The sequence below is a fragment of the Bipolaris maydis genome (assembly GCF_028858645.1).
Source record: "Bipolaris maydis strain C4 unplaced genomic scaffold PSV08scaffold_1, whole genome shotgun sequence".
Classification (NCBI taxonomy): domain Eukaryota; kingdom Fungi; phylum Ascomycota; class Dothideomycetes; order Pleosporales; family Pleosporaceae; genus Bipolaris; species Bipolaris maydis.
The window spans coordinates 316,470-337,247 of NW_027093857.1; the positions used below are offsets into that span (position 1 = coordinate 316,470).

The 20,778-nt window shown below is 52.8% G+C and overlaps 11 protein-coding genes across 11 annotated transcripts; 6 read left to right on the forward strand and 5 right to left on the reverse strand.

The window, feature by feature from the left end:
- Nucleotides 1-623: 623 nt before the first annotated feature.
- Nucleotides 624-1,359, forward strand: PSV08DRAFT_253564 (uncharacterized protein; the record flags this gene model as incomplete). Its single annotated transcript, XM_066092465.1, has 1 exon — nucleotides 624-1,359. A coding segment is annotated over one exon (383 nt), but the record flags the coding sequence as incomplete, so codon positions are not given.
- An 838-nt stretch (nucleotides 1,360-2,197) lies between these two features.
- Nucleotides 2,198-4,065, forward strand: PSV08DRAFT_455 (uncharacterized protein). The gene is made up of 2 exons (XM_066093968.1): nucleotides 2,198-2,369; nucleotides 2,430-4,065. Exon 2 carries the CDS (start codon nucleotides 2,568-2,570, stop codon nucleotides 3,960-3,962), a length of 1,395 nt encoding a protein of 464 aa, XP_065949901.1. The 5' UTR covers nucleotides 2,198-2,369; nucleotides 2,430-2,567; the 3' UTR covers nucleotides 3,963-4,065.
- A 330-nt stretch (nucleotides 4,066-4,395) lies between these two features.
- Nucleotides 4,396-5,885, reverse strand: PSV08DRAFT_367057 (uncharacterized protein; the record flags this gene model as incomplete). The annotated part of the gene is made up of 2 exons (XM_014219320.1): nucleotides 4,396-5,735; nucleotides 5,834-5,885. The coding sequence occupies 2 exons, from the start codon at nucleotides 5,883-5,885 to the stop codon at nucleotides 4,396-4,398; spliced, it is 1,392 nt and encodes a 463-aa protein (XP_014074795.1).
- A 1,404-nt stretch (nucleotides 5,886-7,289) lies between these two features.
- Nucleotides 7,290-8,188, forward strand: PSV08DRAFT_357737 (uncharacterized protein). Its single transcript, XM_014219319.2, has one exon. The coding sequence runs from the start codon at nucleotides 7,406-7,408 to the stop codon at nucleotides 8,051-8,053; it is 648 nt and encodes a 215-aa protein (XP_014074794.2). The 5' UTR covers nucleotides 7,290-7,405; the 3' UTR covers nucleotides 8,054-8,188.
- Nucleotides 8,189-8,273: 85 nt separating this feature from the next.
- PSV08DRAFT_253609 (uncharacterized protein) lies at nucleotides 8,274-8,968 on the reverse strand. Its single transcript, XM_066092466.1, has one exon. It carries the CDS (start codon nucleotides 8,881-8,883, stop codon nucleotides 8,524-8,526), a length of 360 nt encoding a protein of 119 aa, XP_065949902.1. The 5' UTR covers nucleotides 8,884-8,968; the 3' UTR covers nucleotides 8,274-8,523.
- Nucleotides 8,969-9,155: 187 nt separating this feature from the next.
- PSV08DRAFT_213091 (glycosyltransferase) lies at nucleotides 9,156-10,859 on the reverse strand (the record flags this gene model as incomplete). The annotated part of the gene is made up of 2 exons (XM_014219317.1): nucleotides 9,665-10,859; nucleotides 9,156-9,205 (listed from the first exon to the last, which is right to left on the reverse strand). The coding sequence occupies exons 1-2, from the start codon at nucleotides 10,806-10,808 to the stop codon at nucleotides 9,156-9,158; spliced, it is 1,194 nt and encodes a 397-aa protein (XP_014074792.1). The 5' UTR covers nucleotides 10,809-10,859.
- A 573-nt stretch (nucleotides 10,860-11,432) lies between these two features.
- PSV08DRAFT_397733 (uncharacterized protein) lies at nucleotides 11,433-12,572 on the forward strand (the record flags this gene model as incomplete). The annotated part of the gene is made up of 2 exons (XM_066093542.1): nucleotides 11,433-11,849; nucleotides 11,901-12,572. The coding sequence occupies 2 exons, from the start codon at nucleotides 11,433-11,435 to the stop codon at nucleotides 12,570-12,572; spliced, it is 1,089 nt and encodes a 362-aa protein (XP_065949903.1).
- A 1,096-nt stretch (nucleotides 12,573-13,668) lies between these two features.
- On the reverse strand, nucleotides 13,669-15,372 carry PSV08DRAFT_357739 (uncharacterized protein; the record flags this gene model as incomplete). Its single annotated transcript, XM_014219316.1, has 2 exons — nucleotides 13,669-14,832; nucleotides 14,920-15,372. 2 exons carry the CDS (start codon nucleotides 15,370-15,372, stop codon nucleotides 13,669-13,671), a joined length of 1,617 nt encoding a protein of 538 aa, XP_014074791.1.
- Nucleotides 15,373-16,697: 1,325 nt separating this feature from the next.
- On the forward strand, nucleotides 16,698-18,262 carry PSV08DRAFT_192370 (uncharacterized protein). The gene has a single exon (XM_014219315.2). It carries the CDS (start codon nucleotides 16,743-16,745, stop codon nucleotides 18,033-18,035), a length of 1,293 nt encoding a protein of 430 aa, XP_014074790.1. The 5' UTR covers nucleotides 16,698-16,742; the 3' UTR covers nucleotides 18,036-18,262.
- An 808-nt stretch (nucleotides 18,263-19,070) lies between these two features.
- On the reverse strand, nucleotides 19,071-19,396 carry PSV08DRAFT_253653 (uncharacterized protein). The gene has a single exon (XM_014219314.1). The coding sequence runs from the start codon at nucleotides 19,366-19,368 to the stop codon at nucleotides 19,102-19,104; it is 267 nt and encodes an 88-aa protein (XP_014074789.1). The 5' UTR covers nucleotides 19,369-19,396; the 3' UTR covers nucleotides 19,071-19,101.
- Nucleotides 19,397-19,531: 135 nt separating this feature from the next.
- On the forward strand, nucleotides 19,532-20,616 carry PSV08DRAFT_213101 (uncharacterized protein; the record flags this gene model as incomplete). Its single annotated transcript, XM_014219313.1, has 3 exons — nucleotides 19,532-19,687; nucleotides 19,735-20,111; nucleotides 20,185-20,616. The coding sequence occupies exons 1-3, from the start codon at nucleotides 19,627-19,629 to the stop codon at nucleotides 20,614-20,616; spliced, it is 870 nt and encodes a 289-aa protein (XP_014074788.1). The 5' UTR covers nucleotides 19,532-19,626.
- Nucleotides 20,617-20,778: the final 162 nt, after the last annotated feature.

Consider the following 20,778-nt stretch of genomic DNA (forward strand, 5'->3'; position numbering starts at 1 on the left):
GCCACCCATTTGCCTTATGCCTTCTCATTAAAGCCTAGTTTTCAAATCACGCGTCCAGTCCTTGGCCCATACCATCTATCGCTGCCTCCTATCGTGCCCGCACAGCCAACCTCAGGAACCATTGTCTAATGCCTGACGAACCCCCCCGGCCCTTTGCTCCCTTGTCATAAACTTTCTGCTCTTTTTTTTTACGATGAGTTGTGCTTTTGCTGGCTCCGCCACTGTCCTCCCTTTGCATCATTGGCACAGCGGGACCGTCGCCGAAGGACGAGTGCCCGCCAGGACTGACGGTGCTAGGCGGCAAAATGGAGCTTGACGGTCATGAGGAGGCCTCTTTCCGTGCCCTGTTTGTGAGGCAAGAGGGCTCAGAGAGGGCGGTGACGATGCCTTAGCCATGATAGAGGACCAAAGAGGACGCCGGGACGAGGTATGACGCCGTCTTCCTTCTTTTGTTCCCTATTACTTATTACTGAGACACGGTATAGATATCGAGCTCCTTCTCTACTTTGGAGTCCGTCTCATACCCTCTCGACTGCATCGCAACAGTTGAATACTTCTTCTTCACCATCTTTACTTGGACCCTCCATCTCTTCTCAACACGCTACCCACCTAGCTTGCTACCACAATGTCTAATTCTTGGTACTGCTGCCAGTGCGGCGATGGCGCAAACACGTCTATGATGTCTTCATGCCCCATTTATGGATGCGGTCATAGGAGGTGCAGTTGCTGCAAGTACTCTTACAACAACAACAATAATCACAACAACTACGCACAATCCTCCAACCAACAACACGCCGCACCTCTTCCAAAGGGATCCTCCTTTTCGAACGCAAGCAGTTCATACTACACGCAGCGCCCTGAGCGTCCTGAACGTCCCAAGATTTTGCGATGGATTTGCTGTAGGTGTGGCGGAGACAACAGCTACAAGACTGATCAGGGATGTGCTACTTGCTGCAACCACTGGCGCGATGACAATTGCACGCTGTATGATGCCAATGCTCGATAAGTTGAGCTGAGGGGATCTTTGGGAAAGCCTTCATGAGGAGTGGTTTTGTTGTAAGTCTTCTTGCAGTCCTTTCATGAAGCATCTTTCTAACGGTCTTTAGTTCAGCGATGCTAGTGATGGAATGGATGCATGGGATGTGTTTTGAACGGGCAAGGATCGGCGTTGAGAAGTTGTTTTCTGGGTAGTAGTCTTTTTCTTTCTTTGGATTTCTTTTTGGGTTGGTTGGAAAGACGTCTTGTTGTAAGATAGTGTACGCACTATTTTCTTATTTTACTCTTTTATTCAATGATTGTTCATTGTTGCTAGGTCATTGCTTTCATGTGTTTCTTCCCAGTACTTTGTTGTGATCATGGGTTGAAGAGTAGTGCTGCCTACACATGACATAGCTATCATTGATCTGGAATCTTGATTAAACTCCTCCCAAGGATTACTGCAAACTTAGTTTTGTGGAGAAGGATGACAAAAGGGCCAAAAAAACAACTACTTCCTGTTTTTCACCGGCGGAAGCCTCACTTAATAGGCAGCACTCGCAAAAGAATGTGCACAGCCGCCAACTACTCACGGCAAGTGACACTGCCCTAGAATCCACGGGGTGATTCAACTTTTTGGACCGGTCTTTCCTTCGAATGAAGATCTGAACGATGGCATGAAGTCAAATTAAAGCCCTGGTACGCCGCAACCGCGCTGCAAGGCCGGCAAATGTCTCTGAGCTCTGCGGGACAGGGGTTTCTGGTACAGATGAGGTTGGGGATGCCTGCGAATCACCTGCTCGGAATGTAGATGGACTATGGTGTTGGTGTAAGGCCAGCGGTGGGTGCCTAGAACACCCTCTGGTTGCAACTGCACAGCCACTTGCGATGGGCCCATCAAAACTCGTGACTAACTGAAATCGTGATCGCTGGAGTAGTTCGGCTTGACGCTTGGAGATGGGAGATAATGGTGTGGTGGCTTGATTACGTATCCAATGAGCTTGTAGTGCATAGGGCGCGGCAGAAAGGAGGGCGGAGGGCACAGTGCAGATTGCCGGAGCTTGGCTGAGGTTCCAAGACAGACTGGAGTTGGCTGCGCAGCACCAATGATATTCCATCTTTTTGCATCAACGTCACGACATCGATATCCAGATGGCGCACGGCGTTTTCGACATTCCGACTATTAGTATCGCCCCAAAGTAAGTCGAATCCGCTCAGCGAATGCCAAGTATCTTGCAACGACTAACTTTCCCTGCATGCAGTCTTCCATGCAGAGAAGAAATTGTCTAGTATCGGCTACTCACTGCCGCCCTCGATTTCTGAATGGCCTCAAAATCGGTCGACGGGAGCTGAGCAGATACGCAATTGGCGTTCGTCGGCCGAAATAAAAGCTTGTGAGTACGGAAGCGGGGTATATTACCGCCATTTCTCGTGCGCCTTTTGACATACTTTAGTTCAAAGCAAGCGGCTTTGTAAGATCAGCATTTGTAAGACGCGGCTTACTACGGCAAGCTATCAGGCCAGGTGTGCGGTCCTAATTACTGCTGTCTTCTGTCGGTTGCTGCCATCATTCAGCTGGTCAAATAGCCTGGATGGCAACCACACTACCGGGTCAAGCCCAGTCGGCGCGTCAGCTTTACAGCTACGTGCTTCAACCACAACTATACAGCGACCATCACCATCCAGATCGCCAAAATACACCAGAAGGACCAATTTCCATTGCATTTTCAAAGTCTAGTCGGCGTACTGTTCACACCAATAATGACCTGATCAAAGGCGTAGTCCACGTCAAGGCACGATTGCAAATCAAGCGCGTCACGATTAAGTTCATCGGCAAGACAACATGTCGCATTTCCAACGACCGCAACCCTGCGAATCCCCACTGTGCCGAAGTTGAGCTTTTTTGCCATGAAAAGACATTGTCAAGGATCCAGACACCAACTGCAACATGCCCGCCCTCACGAATAGAATACCCGTTCGAATTCCGGTTCCCAGAAAAAGTCGAAGGAACCCCCAAGCTGCAAAATGAAGCTCCATTCAAACCAGACGCACTTTTTGAACACGAGACCGGCCACCAGCTCCCACCGTCACTCTGGTGCAACGAAAACAGCATCTGCAACGAGTACTTCCTGAGAGCCGAATACGTTGCAGAACAAACATCCTTCACTCTAAACCCCGTGGTAGTTCACCAGCTCCGCTTCAGCCCTTCCGTCCCCGAACTCAACATACCCAGTCCACTCCCTCTGCTGCCCGCACCACCCATACGCTTTGAACGCAAATCCCGGCCCTCAACCCCAGACCCGTCCAAAGAGCGCCGCGCATCCCTCAAGCGCCTAGCATCTGGGCTCCGCAATAGCAGCACCGAAAAGCTCAACGACACCTCCGTAACCTCTCTCCTCATCCTACGGGCCCCAGCACAGTACCGCGTGGGCGCCCCCAGCACACTCAAGATCTCGCTCCAAGCCACGCTTACAAACAGTAGCATCGACCAACAACAACCGCCCGCCGCTGTCCACCTCCGCGGCATCCGCGCCCAGGTCAGCGCCCACATCACCTCGCGCGTCCCGCTCGCCTCGACCGCCACCGGCGACATCCGCAGTGAAACCATAGAGAAATTCGATCTCTTCAACCACCGCTATGTCAAGCCCGGTATCGAAATCACGCACGACACCACCCTTGACGGGTTGCTGGTAAGCATCATCGTGCCCCCGACGTTCAAGACGTATGCCGTGGCGCTGCGTTACGATGTCAAGTATAATCTGCTTCTGGAATGTGCGGGTAAGGAGTCGGAGCATGAGGTCGAGATGAAGGATGTGGTTATTGAGCCGATGACGAGACCGGGCGGGCATTTGGGGCCGCCGGAGGAACCGCCGCCGCCGTTGAGAGAGGGCGAGATGGATGTTGCAAGGGAGATGATGATGATGAGCCAGGGCGGTGCGAATGGGGTTGTTTGGGAGCAGGTTCCGCCACCGGCATATCAGAGATGAGGGGAAATTGGAGGAATGAGGAGATGGGGGGCGAAGTCGCGGGCGTGTGTATAACAGATTGTGGAAAAGTATACGATATGATGATGTCAATCTTTGATACTTTCACTAGACGATGTTGATGTATAGAATGTAACAGGTTTAGCAGAACATATCAGATATCAAGCATTGTTAGTATTCTTGAAGTAAATAAAGGCACAATGAAGGTATGAATTGGACCCAGAGAATAACTATTGGAAAAACAATCATCTATCAGGTTTCCCGTATCCCTCCCTTTCTTGAAGCAAAAGAAAAGCCAAAAAATGACAACCTACTCCTGGACCAATACAGGGTATCCCTCACGATGTCGAACAATAACAAAGGAGCAGAGAGGAGGAAAACATGACATCGTATCAAAAAAAAAGCCTCCCAGTTCAAAACAAAAACTCCAATCCGCTTACGGCTTCACGCAAGCAACCATGAGCCTCTCGTAATCACCGCGCGTCTCTCCTTCTATCCTCTTGACAAGATCCTTCTTGTAAAGCTGCTTGTACGCAGCGCTGACGGCATTCATGAAATTTCTGTCCCAGTGGCATCGCACAACACGCTGGACGAGGAGCTCGTCTCTTGTGCCCAAGCCAGCCATGGACTCTTCAAGACGGATAGCTTCCGCTTCGGGCCGGTTGACAGCACGGCGCACCATAAGACGGAGCACATCCTGCATGTGACCCGAAAACGATGATTTCAGTACGCTGTCCAAAGGCTTTTGGAATCGCTGTTGGTAGGATTGTGCAATCGCTCTGAGCTGGGCATCATTCTTGCTGGTAATGATCTGGCAGACCTGAGCAGTGTTCTTGCTGGCGAAGCCGCCTAGGCTGGCCTGTAGCTGCGTCACGGCTTGGTCAATCTCTTGAGGAAGCACAGGATGTGAATCTTCTGCACGACGTGCTGCGATGATCATGTCATACATCTGCTCGGTACCGGCGCTGAGATCACCCTGGAGATCCTTTTGGAGAGGCCGTTGGAAGAGTTCCTGGTACTTTTGCTTGATCATGTTGATATCGGCGTTGCTGCGGCCAACGAGAATGTCGTCCAGGATAACTTCCTTTGTGCCCAGACCCTTCATTGCTTCCATAAGGTTGTAGCAGTCAGATACCAGGGGTCCTCGGGCAATCTCGACTAGTCCCCTTGCAAAGTAACCGCTGGTCTCCTTTTCGAGATCCTGGATTAGATTCCGCATTAAGCGTTGTTCGTATTGTGCACGAATCGTGCCAACCTGGATCGGATCCTTCTTGGCCAAGATACTGATAAGCGCCTTTTCATCGGTGCCGAAGCCCTTCATGGCTTTGCGGATAGCCTCGACGTCCTTCATCATGTCGATGTTAGCTGTCTGCTGGCCGTAACCGAGAGAGGGTTGGGTTGGCGGGCCGCCATAGCCGCTTGTTTGGGGTGGAGGAGCATATTGGCCCGGTGGCGGGGCTCCATACTGGCCCGGTGGCGGGGCCCCGTATTGTCCTTGCGGTGGTGGTGCACCGTATTGACCTGGAGGGGGACCTGGAGGCGCGCCATATTGACCCGAGGGTGGTTGATGATACTGTCCAGGGGGAGGAGCATAACCCTGTGGGGGCGGGGCGCCATATTGACCTTGAGGCGGGCCGTACTGGTTTGGAGGAGGCGCGCCATAACCTTGCTGGGGCGGGTAACCGCCGTACTGCTGATGCTGCATGGGTGGTTGAGAGTAGCCTTGGGGTGGAGGTGGTTGATACTGTTGTTGTCCGTATCCTTGGGGAGGACCTTCTGGGAGATATTAGTATAAATCCAAGTTTGGCGCCAAGCCGCGGCACATGAAGGATGCAAACGCAATCGGGCTGTACAGTGAGCAACGAATGACTTACGACCTGGATAGGGTTGTTGGTACCCGCCCGGTGGTTGGTTGTAGTATGACATGCCTGCCTAACTTCTGAACAGTGCGGCGCAAGCACTATAGGAAAAGATAAGATCGACGCGCGCAGACTCTACGGTGGCTGCTATGGAAACAGGAGGTGAGAGCAATTTCCGAGTCTGTTTCCTGGAGGATGCACACAGTAATCGTAGACGGACGAAAGGTGGCCGGGGCTGAGTATGGCTCAGCCTTGAACAGTGGAGGGGTAAGTCAAGCGAAATAGTTGGCCATGACGAATTTGCCCTTGGCGCTATCGTCAGCATTTTGGCTGTGAATGGCTGTGAATGGCTGTGAATGGCTGTGAATGGCTGTGAATGGCTGCGAATAGGAAGGCGTGCCACGTTGGTTTGTAAGGCAGCAGTCCTCGGCTGCCCGACTCCACCACCATCTGGCGCTAGGAGGTGGCTGCGTAGTGGCGATGCAGCACAGCCGCACCGACTTGTAGTCAGCACGTGACGTGGGCGGGTGTGATCTTGTGAACACATTGCTGGCTTGTTTGAGCGAGGAGAGCAGTACGTGTAACTTTTGCATCACCATGGATGACTCTGTTGGATGCTCCGACAATCGGACAGTGTGGTGTTGTAAGAATGATGTCGCAATTCGTAATATACAGATGCCATGGGATTATCTGCCGAAGTTGCTGTCCGTAGAAAGGATTCAACAGCAAGCTCACCCAAAACAAGATGCGATTATTCTCCACCGACTATGCATTTGTGTGCAAAGGTTTCTATTTGTACTACATACATACCACACACTTCACGAGTAAAAAGGATAGCGGCATCGCCCAATCAATGGCACAGAACGTTGCCAAGCTCCTGCCACAACACTACTGCAACGCCTGCAAGCGATCGGCAGCCCTCCAGTTCATCTCCACCAACAACATGTGTTCCCTGCACACCATCGAAGCTTCGCTAACGTCAGGAACCTCAACGGTTTGGCCCGTCTCCGCGCAACACATGCACAACCTTTGGCTAGAGCAGTGACATCATAAGCCGACCACTTCCTGTTGCCCCTCACGCAGCCGCCATCGGTACGCTACAGCCATACGGCGTGACTTGGCGGCCAAACTGAATCGCAAGAGAAGATGCTATTTGGTGGGAAGTGGCTCCCGTCACAATTATGTATACGCGGTGCATGTCGACCCAGTGTCAGATGGGACCGTTTCAAACTTTGTGATGCCAGCCAAGAGCGCAAGGCTTGGGGGGATGGGATGCATTTAATATATATTGAGGCGTGATACAGCGACGGGCGCGACGTCCCATAACGACTACTACTAATCTGTTATCAAGTGCCGTCATCCCACTCACACGCGAGGCATACGAACCACCAGCCGCATACGCCATACATCCAGCCCGTGTCGATCAGACAAGGCTTGGAAACAGGGCCAAGGGCAAAGAACACAGCACAAGAGCCCAGCATCTCGAGAATACGCTGGGCCCGCAGATTCTCGAGTTCATAAAACGCCACTCCGTCCCCCGCACGCACGCACATACGTATCTCGCAAAGTATCCAACTCAATTTCAAAATGTCGTCGTACGACTCCAACAAATCCAATTACCTCCATACCCACTACCAGCAACACCCCCAAGCACCGCCCTACCCCACGACTCCCAACGTGCCCACATCGCAAAACTACTTTTCGCAAATGCCCCAGCAACAATCTCAGCAAATGTACTCGTCCTCACCTCCCTACACGCAACCTTCATTCCCCCACCAACCATCGCAACACCAACAAACTCGCCATACGCGCCGCACATCCTCGACATCCTCGCTGTCGCACAGCTACCCGCCACCCCCTGGACCCCCTCCAGCCTCGCACTCGGGCCAGCAACCAATGGGCATCCCAATCCACCAGCCCACCCCACAGCAATACCATCCCTACGCCTCTTCCTACCCTCCTCCTCCTGCTCCACCAGCGACCAAGTACACTCCATACACGCGCTCAATGTCGACGTATAGCCAGCATGATGAGGATGGGCACGGCAGCAGGTATGGGCATGGGCATGGGCATGGGAATAGAGATGAAAGTGGGGAGTTGGATTCAGAGACGGAAAGAGAGTATAAGCGACGATATGCGAGGGAGAAGAGGGCGGAGAGACGGCCGACAATGGGGGGCAGTTTGTTGAGTATGGTTGATGCGGTGGGGAAGGCGTTTGGGGCGGGGAGGCATTGAGAATGTTAGATGTTTGTGTGTCTGTGTGGAATTTGATACCCAATGACGTTTTTCCTCGTGTTTTCTTTGTATTACAATCACCAAGTATACGATTTGAATACCCCATGTCAATATCAACACATCCTCCTTTTTTTTTAAAAAAAAAAAGTTCTATTCGCATCTTATCCAGAGACACATCAATGTGGCAATCCAAAGCGATGATGAAAGGATGGCGAGAAACAGGAAACAAAAAAGAAATCATACTTTCTACTGTACAATGGATGGAGGTCCAAGACACCGGCCCATCCCCACACAGAGACAGACAGGGAGACCCACTTTCCCATTCTCTATAATAGCAAAGAGAAAAAAAACACTCACACACACACTATGTGTGTCCCGATTTCGAGCTTCAGCGCTTGAAGCCGATTCTAAAAGCCAGTTTCCGGAAAAAAAAAGACAAAAGCTGATAAACCAAAGCAGCAGCAGCCTTCTCACATGTCAAATCCCCACAACCCCCCACTTGCAATCTCTCTCCCTTCCCGCCGTGACCCAGTATCCTTCGTCGTTTCCGTATGTTTGTTTGCTCCCAAGAAAAAAAAGGTCATGTATGTACATAGCAAAAAAAGAAGGGAGCCCAAACCAACCACAAGAAACAACAGCAAAGAGAGAGTGCAGTATCGGGAGAGGATTGAGAATCTGTGGGGGAGGGGAGGAGAAAAAAGAAAATAAAAAGAAGAGAGCACAAGAAGAATTGAAGGGGAAGATGAGGGGAAAGTCGGACCGGGCAAACCGTGAATGCTGACCTGGGGGATCGCGAAAAGTCCCGGCATATGGCTGTTTTTGGGTGACATTTCCGCTGGGTAATGCAACTAAGGAACCTTTTTTGGTGGATTCCCGGTAGAGCGGAACGCTTGAATGAATTTAGCGCAATCGGTGGTCCCCCCCACCCCGCCGCGTATGGATTTTTGGCAGCATAGCCATGCAACCGTGGGAAGCGTATACAAGGGGCAAAAAAGTTCGTTTTTGTGGAAAAAAGGTTGAAGAAGTTCCGGTTCGTGAGGGCGGCGAGGGCGGTCGTTTTCGAGAAAAGAAAAAGAAAAAAACGTGGGCATCAAGGGAGATCTCAGTTGAAGATCTCGCCAATGTGACGGAGATGTTGGGGTTTCCAAGTTCCTGTATGATCGTGTTAGTACAATCTCGGTCTTTGACGGAAACGCGGAAAAAAATAAGCTCGGTGCATGGGGAAGATAAGAAAGTTGTGCCGTGCATCGCCGAGCGACCCCGTTTCGCTCGTGTGGACATCGTATTAAACCCGTCAGATTGGGTATAGAACGCGTGAATAAGCTCCGGGTAGTAATAAATAGACATTAGAACGTGCGAACGATCCCGCCATGGGTTTAGTGGCCACGTTTTTTTTTTCTCGTCAGCACTCTAGCGAGTAACGCACCAACCCTATGGCGGGACTGTGACAAGATTGTTGTTGACTGCCCTTGGGAGCTGCTCTTGTGGGAGAAATATAGCGCTAAACTTTACGAGATGCAAAAAAAGAAAATACGCCATGCGGCGCTACAGTTAAAATAGAAACATGAAGTCATAAGGTGCAGCAAAGCTACTGGGATTCTTTTCGCTTACCTTCAAAGCTGTGCTTGACAAAGGCCATGGGGTCGTCTTCTTCGCCGGCGCCCATGGTCTTGATTCCGGGGCTGAAGCTGGTAATGGGAAGGACAATTACATCGCCAACCTTCTTGGGGGCCTTCATCCCAGTAAAGTTTTCCCAGGTAATATTGCCCTTGCTTGTGCTCATGTCAAAGAAGTCGGGGTTGTTGAAGTAGGAAAAGATGGTGTCTGTCCACACAGCAGGGCCGGTAAACTCGACGATATCCTTGTGGTCGTCGGTGAGTTTGCCGGCACGCTTGCGTTTCAGGGTCTCGTCGGTAATTCTGGCCACGACATCGACAAGGACAGGGTGGCCGGGCTTGGACTGAATGGTCCACTGGCAGAATTGGATGCGGCGAGAGTACCAGTCGGCCCAGTCTGGGCGGTCTGGGTCTGCCTCGATGGCAATGACCATGCCGTATGAGTTTGCGGCGACATCAGAGGGAATCCACTCAAAGGCAGGCTTCAAAGCGGTAGTGTCAATGTCTGAGTAGATGCCGCCGCGCGCAAGGAGGATGAGGTAGCGGAAAAAGTCAGCCTTGAGGACGGGCACGGGCATGGCAGTGTAGGCCTCGATGACTTCGGGGACCGAGGCGTACAGGTGTCTGATCAAGTGGAGGGCGACATCGTCGGTGATGACCTCGTGAACAAAGGACGGGTGGTGGACGCTCCAGCTGGCCTCTGGCTCGCGGAAGATTTCCTCGAATTCGCCAGACTGGGGCGTGTGCTTCCACGTCTGCCAGATGTAGGCGGGAGTCTTTGTGTCGACGTCATAGGGGAATTGGTACTCGAGTTGTTCTGCGAGAGGCTTCTTGCGCAGCTCGTCGAGGCTGACCTGCGTCTTTGGCTTCTTCGAGGGCGTGTCGGGGACATCGAAGGCCTTGTCTGACTGGTCTGCCTTTGCGGCCTTATCGGCGAGTTTTTGTGCCGCCTCCTTTTGCTTGGACGCTTTCTGCTTTTCTCGCTCGCGGTCGGCGGGGTTGACCCAGGCGGTGGGACGGGGCATGTCATGTGCATTGCGGTACTTTGGTGCTGTGCTGCCGTGGTGTTGTGACTTGAAGATGAAGAATAGGGTCAGGCAGGCGAGCGAAAGCACGAGGGCTTTCTTGAAGGTGAGCATGGTGGCGAGATGTTGGCAGAGGACGGTGGTGGCGCGGGGAGAATGGGTTGCAGATGTGTGAAGGGTTCGTGTGCCAGTGGGCTATTTAAGGTGTTGAACCGAGTTGGCGAAATGCAGGGTGGCTCGGGGACGTAGGGGGGGAAAGCAAAGAGGAGCGAAGGGTAAGGGTATGGGTATAGTCGCGGCCGTTGGGAAAGACGGGTGGAACGGGACCGAAGTTCAATCCGACGAAAAAAAGGGTAACGGCAAGGTGGGAGAAGCAATGGAGACAGGAGGAAGTACGGGTGGGTGGCGCGAGGAACCAGCACCGCTTACATACATGAGAGAGACCAGAAGGCCAGAGCTAGCAGCAGCAGCGCGCTATGGCGAGCTTTTTGAATCAACAGGGCCCGGCGACAGAACAGAGGGTACGGCAGGATGCGACGCGTTTCAGAGCGAGCATCCCGCGCTCGGGCCAGGCGCGGCGGGCTGGCCGTCGACGACTTGGGCAAGGCTTGTTTGCGCTTGCAGTTGCATGACTCCGTACTTGTGGACGGTGCAGAGAGGCGGTCGGGGCCATGACACTTTGTATTTTTCCGGCCCGTGTCTGCTTATCAGCAAGACGAGCAGTCGAGTGCTGTACGCATGCTGCTTGTATTGTGTACGAAGAGTCACTGCAGTGGCAGTGGCAGTGGCAGTGGCAGTGGCAGTGGCAGTGCCTGGCGCTGGCAGCAAGGGCGCCACCACCACCGCCACCGAAGCAGCTTCTGGCCCGACAGGCCCCTCGCACGCCTAGAGCGGGCGAGGGTCATGCAGTTGCGGTGGTGGTGTTACAAGGGTAGATGGGATGGAAAGCCAGATAGTACGTACGTGTATCTTTGGCAGCACATGGCGTGGCCGTGGTGCTCTTGGGCACGGCTGTCCAGGGGCCGGATTCGCCGTGGTGACGCGCGTTCGGCTGCTCGCTTGGCTGAAACGCCGTGCGCTTGCCCGATGGCGTTTAGCGCTTGCCCTCCCGCCGCTAAGGGCGACGACACCAACGCGCCCAGGGCGATGCAGTCGGTAGGTAAGTAGATGCGAATGGCCACACTACTGTGCCTGCTATCTACCAAGTACACATGCATCTGCTGTCACCACCACGCCCGTCGTGTCGACCAGCCGACTGGCCCGCTGCTATCATCTCAGCTGTCGCAAACGCGCAGCTCCCGTCAGCACGCCAATCACCCACCGCCTCGCTCATTACCTGCCGTCAACCATTCGCCATCCCACACGCACCATGGCCATCAGGCTGCCGGCCATGCAACACGGCAAAATGCACCGCCATCTTGTCGACACAAACCCCGGCCTTGGCAACCGTGTGCAACGCGGTACTTTGCCCTCAGCCCCCTCGCACCATTGCACCAACCACAGCCCCTCCTTCCGCCTGTGTTCCATGGCCATTCCACCAAACACACTTTCTTGCCGCGACGCTGCTCACTCTACCTCGCGCACATGCCCGTCCTGCTCTTCAATCACCCTGCCGTTTTCCATCTACCTGAGATTCCGATCCATTCCCCGCCCAGTGCCACGTTCCCCATGCCTCGCATGCCTCGGTCATCTGCCTCTCCGTCCGCGTCATCGCATCGTCTTGTCCGCGTAAGGCGTCACAGGATGCTGTGTCAATGTTTCACCTACCCGCCACATGTTCTCTTCTTCCTCTTCCTTGGCTTCCACAACCACCACTTTTCCACCACTCCTCTTGACTTGGCTGCAACCCGCCTTCCTGTTCCTGGCTTTTGTTCCTGACCTCGCTGACTAGCCGCGCAAAAGCCGTTTGGGCGTTCGCGGCAAAACGCATCGGGGCTTTTTTTTTGTTTTTGTCCCTGCACATTCTCACTCGGTCGACTTACACAGTATTTGTAGGGCTGCGATCACATCTTGGTCATGACTAGTGGAGACCCTTGCCAATCCCGATGCATCCATACATCCACCCATCAACCTCCATACACATACTTTACACATTTTCACATACACACACACACACACACACACACACACACATACGTACTGCATTTCCCCGAATCACCCAATTTATCCACAAACCCACCCCTCCCCTACACCGCCCTGCTCACCTAATCCAAACTATCAATCTCCCCCATCCCACAGAATTCCTGTTGAGAAAACGAAATGTCGATCAACATACCCACCCTCCCGTATCCATCTCCACTCCTTGCGCTCCGAGCGTCAACCCCTCGAGTCATTCGCCTCTAGTCCAACTAAGTACAAGTACACAAATTAAACTAGTATAATCCCCCATGATGCGTAGAAAGAAGGAAAGACCACGGTCAAGGAAGTTTGCAAAAAAAAAAAAAAAAGACCTGCGTACATCTTTACCTTTCATGACAATGTCTGCCATGGTGGGCATAACAACTAGTCTAATCTTGTAGTCCCGAGCTTTGAATTCTCCCTTTTTCTTCTTTTTTGCGGGGGTCGATGTCTCGAGTAAGACGTGGGTAAGTAATCTCGTATAATCAAAGAAAAAAAAGGGGGGTAAGAGAGAAACGGTGTGGACATGATCAGAGTGTTGTGCCAAGGTGAAGCGCAAATAAACAGCTCCCCCCACGGAAAGAACGGGAAGGAAGCACCGAGAGAGACAGGGTGATGAGCTAACCCTTTTTTTTTGTATAACTTATTACCTCTTTTCACCATAGATTTGGTTTCTGGTTGTTTGTTTTACTGCAATGTACATGCACGCAAAAGAGAGAGAGAGTGCATGTTCTAACCTCTTTGTATTTTTTACACGCTCAAAAAAAAGATATGGACCAAAATATGCCTGCCTGCCTGCCTGCCTGTCTGCCTGCCTGCCTGCCTGCCTGCCTGCCTGCCTCTCTGCCTTGTCCACCTATGCCATCTTGACGCCAGAACCGCCCCATCCAAAATCAACCACGCACCACGCACCTTCTCCACGTTTGCGCACCGCCTGGATATCCATGGCCACGATGCGCGCCACCTTTTCGCGATTCACCCACTCGGCCACGGCGTGGCCCGATTCCTGGCCGTTCAACCGCCACTTGACATGGTCTTTTTCCCGGTTTTCGCGTAGCCACCGGAGTAGCTGCACGGGAACAATGCCGGCAGGCATGTTCTGCAGACTCTGGCTATCACTGGGGATCCAGCCTTGGAAGACGTTGACATAGCTGATGCGGCGCCACGAGTCGTTCCAGTCCGGCCCGGGGATGCCTTCTTGCGTGCTCCATTCCTCGGTGCTGAGGCCGGCGTCGACGCCAGACCTGCCTCCGTGCGACGTCAGTGCTTTGAGCCAGAAGCAGCCTTCCAGGTCTAGCCACTGGAGCGAGTACGTGTCTTTGGAGAAGCGCCGCATGATGTTGGTGGCTTCGTGCCAGTCGTCGTCAAGGTCAGCGTACAAGTCGGATCCGCCTAGAGAGACGCTTGTGTGCCGCGAGATCATCGATGTCGTCTTTGCGTTGGGCGTCATCGACGGCCGAGGCCAGTGGGCGAGCGACAGGTGCGTGATCTTGTTGAGGTTGGGTGAAATGCGGAGTAGTTCTGGCCAAGACGCCCATGAGCCGGGGTGGGCAAGAGACAGCCGGCTGAGGTTTACAAAGAGCGGTACATGGAGTTTCGCTGCTGGTATTGGGGGTGCTGAGGTGCCTTCATCTGCTTCTTCTTCCCACGATTCCGCTAGCTCGTCCCTTAGACTGAGTGTCTCCATACTGACATGGACTGGCGCCGTCGCGTTTGGCCGCTTAAGGCACTTTCCAACATCGTGAAGCGTCAAGTTTTCACTTAACAGCCCAGAAAGGTCCACAATCTGTACCTCTTGGCAACCTGCTGTGCCTCCATCTTCGTTCTGGAACAATATCTTCAACGATTTGAAATCTACCCATTCCGGCTCCGCGTATACGCTCAAGTAGCTCAGCAAAGCCTCCTTGAGCCATGCCGGCAGTGATGGGATATAATGTTGCTCGTATTCGGAAAGCTCCTGCCAGTGCAGCGCAAAGGTCCGTAGGCATTGGTGGGCAAGGCTTCGAGGGTGCGGTAGGCGCTGTCATGAGTAAGAAGCCTGAATTGCAACATTAAGCCTGGACGACACTCAAACGCCAGCGCGAGATTGGGACGAATGACGCCGTACCTTTCTTTCCTCATCCGTGGCTCGTGCCAGTGTGCCAAACCGAGCAGCGCTCTCCTTGGCTTGCCCCGCCTTCTTTCTTCCGAGCACGGTACCGTAGCGGCTCGTGTGCAACCAGCTCGTGGGAGCTGCGGGCCCCGGTGGTGGTCTGGCACCTCCGTTGGCGCGGCGCATCCTCGAGTTGGCCTTTGGTTTGGGAGCGTTAACTTCGGGTATGTGCAGGATGCGCCGCAGCTCCGGCGGAACGGTGCGGTTGCTTACTACCGAGGTGAGGTCATCGCGTTGTTGCGGGGTTGCTCGTGGAGCCTGTTCGCGACGGAGCTGTTGTATGCGCTGGTTGACCGTCTGGGGCTCTGCGGCCGAGGAAGCAGACGAGGTTGAGCGCGAGCTTTGCAGCGAAGGGTGGACATAGGATGGCTTCGCGGTGGTATATGAGGGCGTATGCTTCTTGGGCATGGCGCCAGGTGGTGAGGGCTCTGTGTGTAGATGCGGTGCGGATAGAAATGTGTTATATGCTGCTCGCTATACATAAGCGGGGTGTGTGAGCAAGATTGGCACTGTGAGTCAGTCAGGCAGGTATGACTGGATCAATGAGGATTCGTGAAGGAACACCGGTCCACAGGCGCAGCATTCGCAGGAAGCGACGGCGATGGTGGTGGGTGGGTGACTCCAACTGGGTGCGAAAGAAGCGACGGCAGCGGGAGGGCGGTTTGCTCGTCATGGTGCCGCCACCTGGACCCGGGGCGTGTAGTATGTATGGCACATACGTCGTCGTCGTCGTAGCTGGTGCACAGTACTGCATGTACACATGTGCGCCCTCACACGCCCAGCTACTGCAGCGCCAACCATGGCCATGATGGTGGGCTGGGCATGTCTAGCCCTCGACGTCGAGATGCGATGCATCTTGCACATGCCGTGTCGAAGGCGCTGGGCGGTGGTGACGTTAGCCAGCCTCGTCTTCCAAGCGGCTTGTGGCGCTAATGGCGACGGGCTAGGCCGATATATAAAAGCCTCTCATGCGGCGGGGCCATCGGCCCTTGTATTCTAACTATCGCCTGCCCTGCCCCTATTCAGAGACCGCCGAACACGACTGGCTTACGCATCCCCTTTGCACCTGTAGGGAATAGGGCCAGGGACGTGGCAAAAAGGCCAATGGCAGACATGCCACCCCCAACCAGCGCATCGAGCGCCGAGACCGACATGAGCCTAGAGGAGCAGTGAAGGCGTCGCCTCTCGACATGCCCTCAGTGCTCATCAAACAAAACGAAACAGCCCAGGAAGCCAATCAAGCGGGACGCGACGTCTTATCTTACACGGGGGGGGGTGCTTCCTCCCGCTGTCTGACATGTCTGCTTCCCTGCCAGGTGACGGCTGTAAAAAAAAACTCTCTTCCAACTGCACACCCACGCATCTACTGCTACACATGCAAATGCGTAGATTCACGAGCAGGCCGGCGCCTTGTCTGACTTGGCTTGTGCGACGCCATGCCACGAGGACGAAACAGCGGCCAGCGCCCATGCTTAGGGCTAATTTTATCTTCATCAGCTACAGTGGTAGATCCCCGCCCGACAGCATCAGCCCTGGTGGAGCCTCCGCTCAGACCCCCTCGTACCCGCCTTCCTCTAGAGGCCGTTGCTCCTATCTTTTTTTTCCCTATCCACATGTCAACTAATACCGCGCCTTCACGATGACATGATCTGCTTCTGCACACCACCACCTTCGTTTCCCTCACCCACACCCTTTCTTTAGCGATGCCACCACGCCCCTGACCACACTTACTTCAAGTCTGCTTCTCTAATACTCCGCTCGCTATCGCCCACACAACCATGCACTTCTCACCCTCGCGCATCGTCATAGGCTTTGCCATCTTCATTGCTTTTAGCTTCATATACACCATCAACTCCGTATCTGCCCGCGACCCGACCTCCATCTTCTTCGATCCCAGCAAAGGATACACTCCGCGCTATTCTGCCCTCAGGCGCCAGCAAGCCGAAGCCTTTGTTTCCGCCTACAACTCCGCCACCGTCGTAAAGGCCGGCCCTGAAAGGCAGAGGAAGCTCTGTGTCGGCATACCTTCATTCAAGCGTGAGGGCACCCAGTATCTGCCCGATGCAGTAGGCTCTCTCCTCGAGGGTCTCACGCCGGAAGAGCGGAAAGAAATCTACCTTATTGTCTTCATCCCTCATTCACGCCCGGAAATACACCCAGCCTACAACGAGGCCTGGTTGGCCGGACTGGCCGATGAGGTCCTCACCTACGGATACGGCTTCGACCGGATGCAGTATATTCGCAATCTCGAGACACAACACAAGATTATTGAAAAGGGCATCTTCGACTACAGATACCTCTTGGATAAGTGCAGAGAGCAATATACGCCCTACATTGCCCTTTTCGAGGACGACACTGTAGCCGTCGATGGCTGGTACCACCGCACCATTGCCGCCATCGATGAGGCAGAGCGCAAAGCGGCCCTCCAGCGCGCCAAGCCCGACTTCCTCTACCTGCGCCTCTTCTACACCGAAGAGTTCCTCGGCTGGAACGCCGAAGAATGGTCCACATATCTCAAAAACTCCATCTACGTAGCCCTCATCCCCACGGCCATCTTCATCTTCATCCGCTGCTTTCAGCCAACCACCAAATTCTCCCTGACCGTCGTCACTCGCCGCACCCTCCTAGCCACCTACGCCGTCCTCGCAATCATCATCCTCCTCTTCTTCGCCTTTGGCCGCATAACCGTCCAGCCCATGCCCCCTGGCGTCCACGAAATGCCCGCCTTTGGCTGCTGCGGCCAAGCTTTTGTCTTCCCCAACGTCAAAGCCACCGAAATCGTAGAATACTTCAAGGACCGCCATCTCGGCTACATTGACGTCCTGCTCGAGGACCTTGCTAATGAGCGCCACGAGCTGCGTTATGCCATTACCCCTAGTCTTGTACAGCATGTTGGTCGCACCAATTCACATCATGACGATGGTCTCATGAGTAAATGGGGGCTCAGCGTTGCCGAGCGCATCTGGAGTTTTGCCTTTGAGAAGTTTGATTGGAGGGCTCTGCGCAGAGAGCACGAGATGGTTGCCAACCTAAGGCGGCAGGCCACGGTGATCGGAAAGACCGGCATCTAAAGATATGCATGGTCTTTTCTTTTTTTTTGTTACTTCGATGAAAGAAAGAGCACATAGAGTGGCTTTTATGACGGCTCCATTGCGAAATGTTTATTTCTTCTTTTGGCTTGTTGGAATGTTTTCTTATGGGTTTTTTTTATTGGCATCAAAGGAGTTTGAAGATAATGTATATACCCCCTCCCCCGACAATGGATAGATAAATGCATTTTAAACTTATCTCATATGGAGAACTTGTCTTTGTTCCCTGATTTGGCAGTGTGGGACATGTGGACCTGCTAGTTGCTTTCTTTTTTTTCTTCTCGGAATGCCTGATGACGTCGCGTGTTGATTGCGTGCATTGGGGTTCCAAATCTAAAAATCGCAAGCATAGGTAAAGCTGGTTTGAGCACGCTTAGACTGCCTGCCTGGTACGCAACATATCTGGCACTTATGAATAGCTTGTGCTTTGATTTTAATTAGCGTTTAATGACCTGTCTCTCTTAGGAAAGTTTTGAATAAAGGTGACCCGTCTCCATTGGTATTATTGTTGCAATAATGTGCTAGTATTTGAGCATTTTAGTGGTTTGTATTCACTAGAATCGATAGCTGTTTGACAAATCTCGATGTGGGATTTGTTGGCTTCTGACATCAGCGCAGTGGTTACGTTTTCGTGCTGAAGACACTTTTCTTGATTAATAATAATCTCCTCTCCTCGATGCTAGTCTTACAAAGCTACAAAGTTTTACTGACTTTGAAGTGTGTTATCGATGTTTGGGACGTTAGGCTGCCCTTTATTGAAAACCAAGGAATTGTGTCCACTGGATGACTATGGGAAAATCGATAGCATTACAATGTAAATTGCTGATTTCAGCCCTGTAAGACAAGACCTGTCCTTCTCACCGTCAATACTTCTCATCTCTATCGTTACCCCAATCTCACCAAACCATTTCCCTTTCGATACTATGACACCGAGAATACACCGCCTTAAACCAAACGCCCATTGAAACATCTCAACAACCTCCCCCAATTTCATCAGCCTTGCCGCAGTCCCATGCTCCGGCCGCCAATATCCCATTTTAAACGAATGTTACACCCGTCTCTTCCCTTCGTCCCCCTCGTCTTCATCGCACCAGTCTGCTTCTTGACCAGGGGCGTAATACGCCATGTTCACGTTTTCATCGCCCTGTAGTTCGATCGTGAGCACTAGAGAGTCCAGAACAGGCACATACAGTGCTACTTTTGAGAGGACGGCGAGGAAGGGGTTGAATCTGCCTGGGGCGGGGTGGATGCGGAAGTTGCTAGTTCCCTTTTTCCGGTGTGGGGTCGCCGATGGTGCCGTCCGCTGGGTTGTCATTAAGGTGGAGGGACGGAAGGGGGCCGGTGAAGAGCAGATTGCCCTAGGGATTGGCTATAGGCATCGTGGTGTGGTTATGTACCCCTCCTAAGATTGTGCTCCGCATTCTCCGGCCCTCCGCTCGGTACTTGTTACCCGACACTTGATCGCCAAACATTTGCACAACGCAATCGATACCCGACCTTTATATTTTCTCCCAAACAATCTGTAAAATTTCGATCAGTAACCTTATTATTTCACGAAGAAAATAAACCTGACATGGCATCAATCGATCAACCACTAAACAACGGAATCCTGCTCGTCACTGGGGGCGCATCAGGTACGCATCACACCCGAGTGATTACACCTAAATCTCATTGTATCAAGGTATTGGTTTGGGGGTGGTGAAACAAGCTTACGAACTTGGTACGCGAATCCTCGTCGCGGACCTCAAAACAACATCCGACTTCGATAGCTTCGCAGCCGGCAAAGGCAACATCGTCTATGTCCAAGCAGACGTGACGCGCTGGTCCGACTTCGACAAGATCTTCGATGTGTGCGAGAAGAAATGGAACGATGTCCCAGATGCATATGCCATCTGCGCCGGACTTTTCGAACCGGACTTTTCCAATTTCTGGAAGGACCCGGAAAAAGATGAGGGGTATATGCAGGTTGATGTTAATGTAAATCACCCGATCAAGCTGACAAGGTTGGCCATAAGAAAGAGCCTGGGAAAAGGAAAACGAGCAAGTGTTTGTATCATTGTGAGTTTTGCTGACAAGATTAAGCCGTTAATCTGAGAGCGGCCCGAGTACGCACGAGATTAACGCATTATAGGCATCTGTGGCGGGCATTGCTGGCAGTCTAGGAGCACCCTTATATTGCGCAACCAAACACGCAATCATCGGATTCGTAAAGTCTCTCGCAGCTAGTGAGCCTCTGACTGGAGTCAAGATTACCACTCTCTGTCCTGGCGCTGTACTGACGCCACTGTTCAACACCACAAAGATGAAGCAATTCTCTATCGTTCCAGAGGCAGCGATGACGCCAGATGCGTGTGCGAAGCATCTCTTGGAGCTCTTGCAAAAGAAGGAATACCCGTGTGGAACCATGCTAGAGCTTAGCCTTGCTGGCACGAGACTAATCCCGGAGTGGGGCGTAGAACCGCCAGCAGGTATGGGCACTGGTCAAGAAGTTGATGAGGTCGCTCTAAACAGCTTGATGCAACCAATCACGGATGCATTGAATGTGGAAAAAGCGAAGTCGTAAGTAGGCGTGGCCTGCAATCCAAGGCATCATCGTAGGGTAGATATCAATAACGATGCAAGAAGCAATCGAGAACATGTCAAGTGAGAGAATATGTGAGTGTTCCTAGCCGCTTATCACAACATCAACTTTAGCTCGTCCCTCACATCTCCAAAAAAAAACACC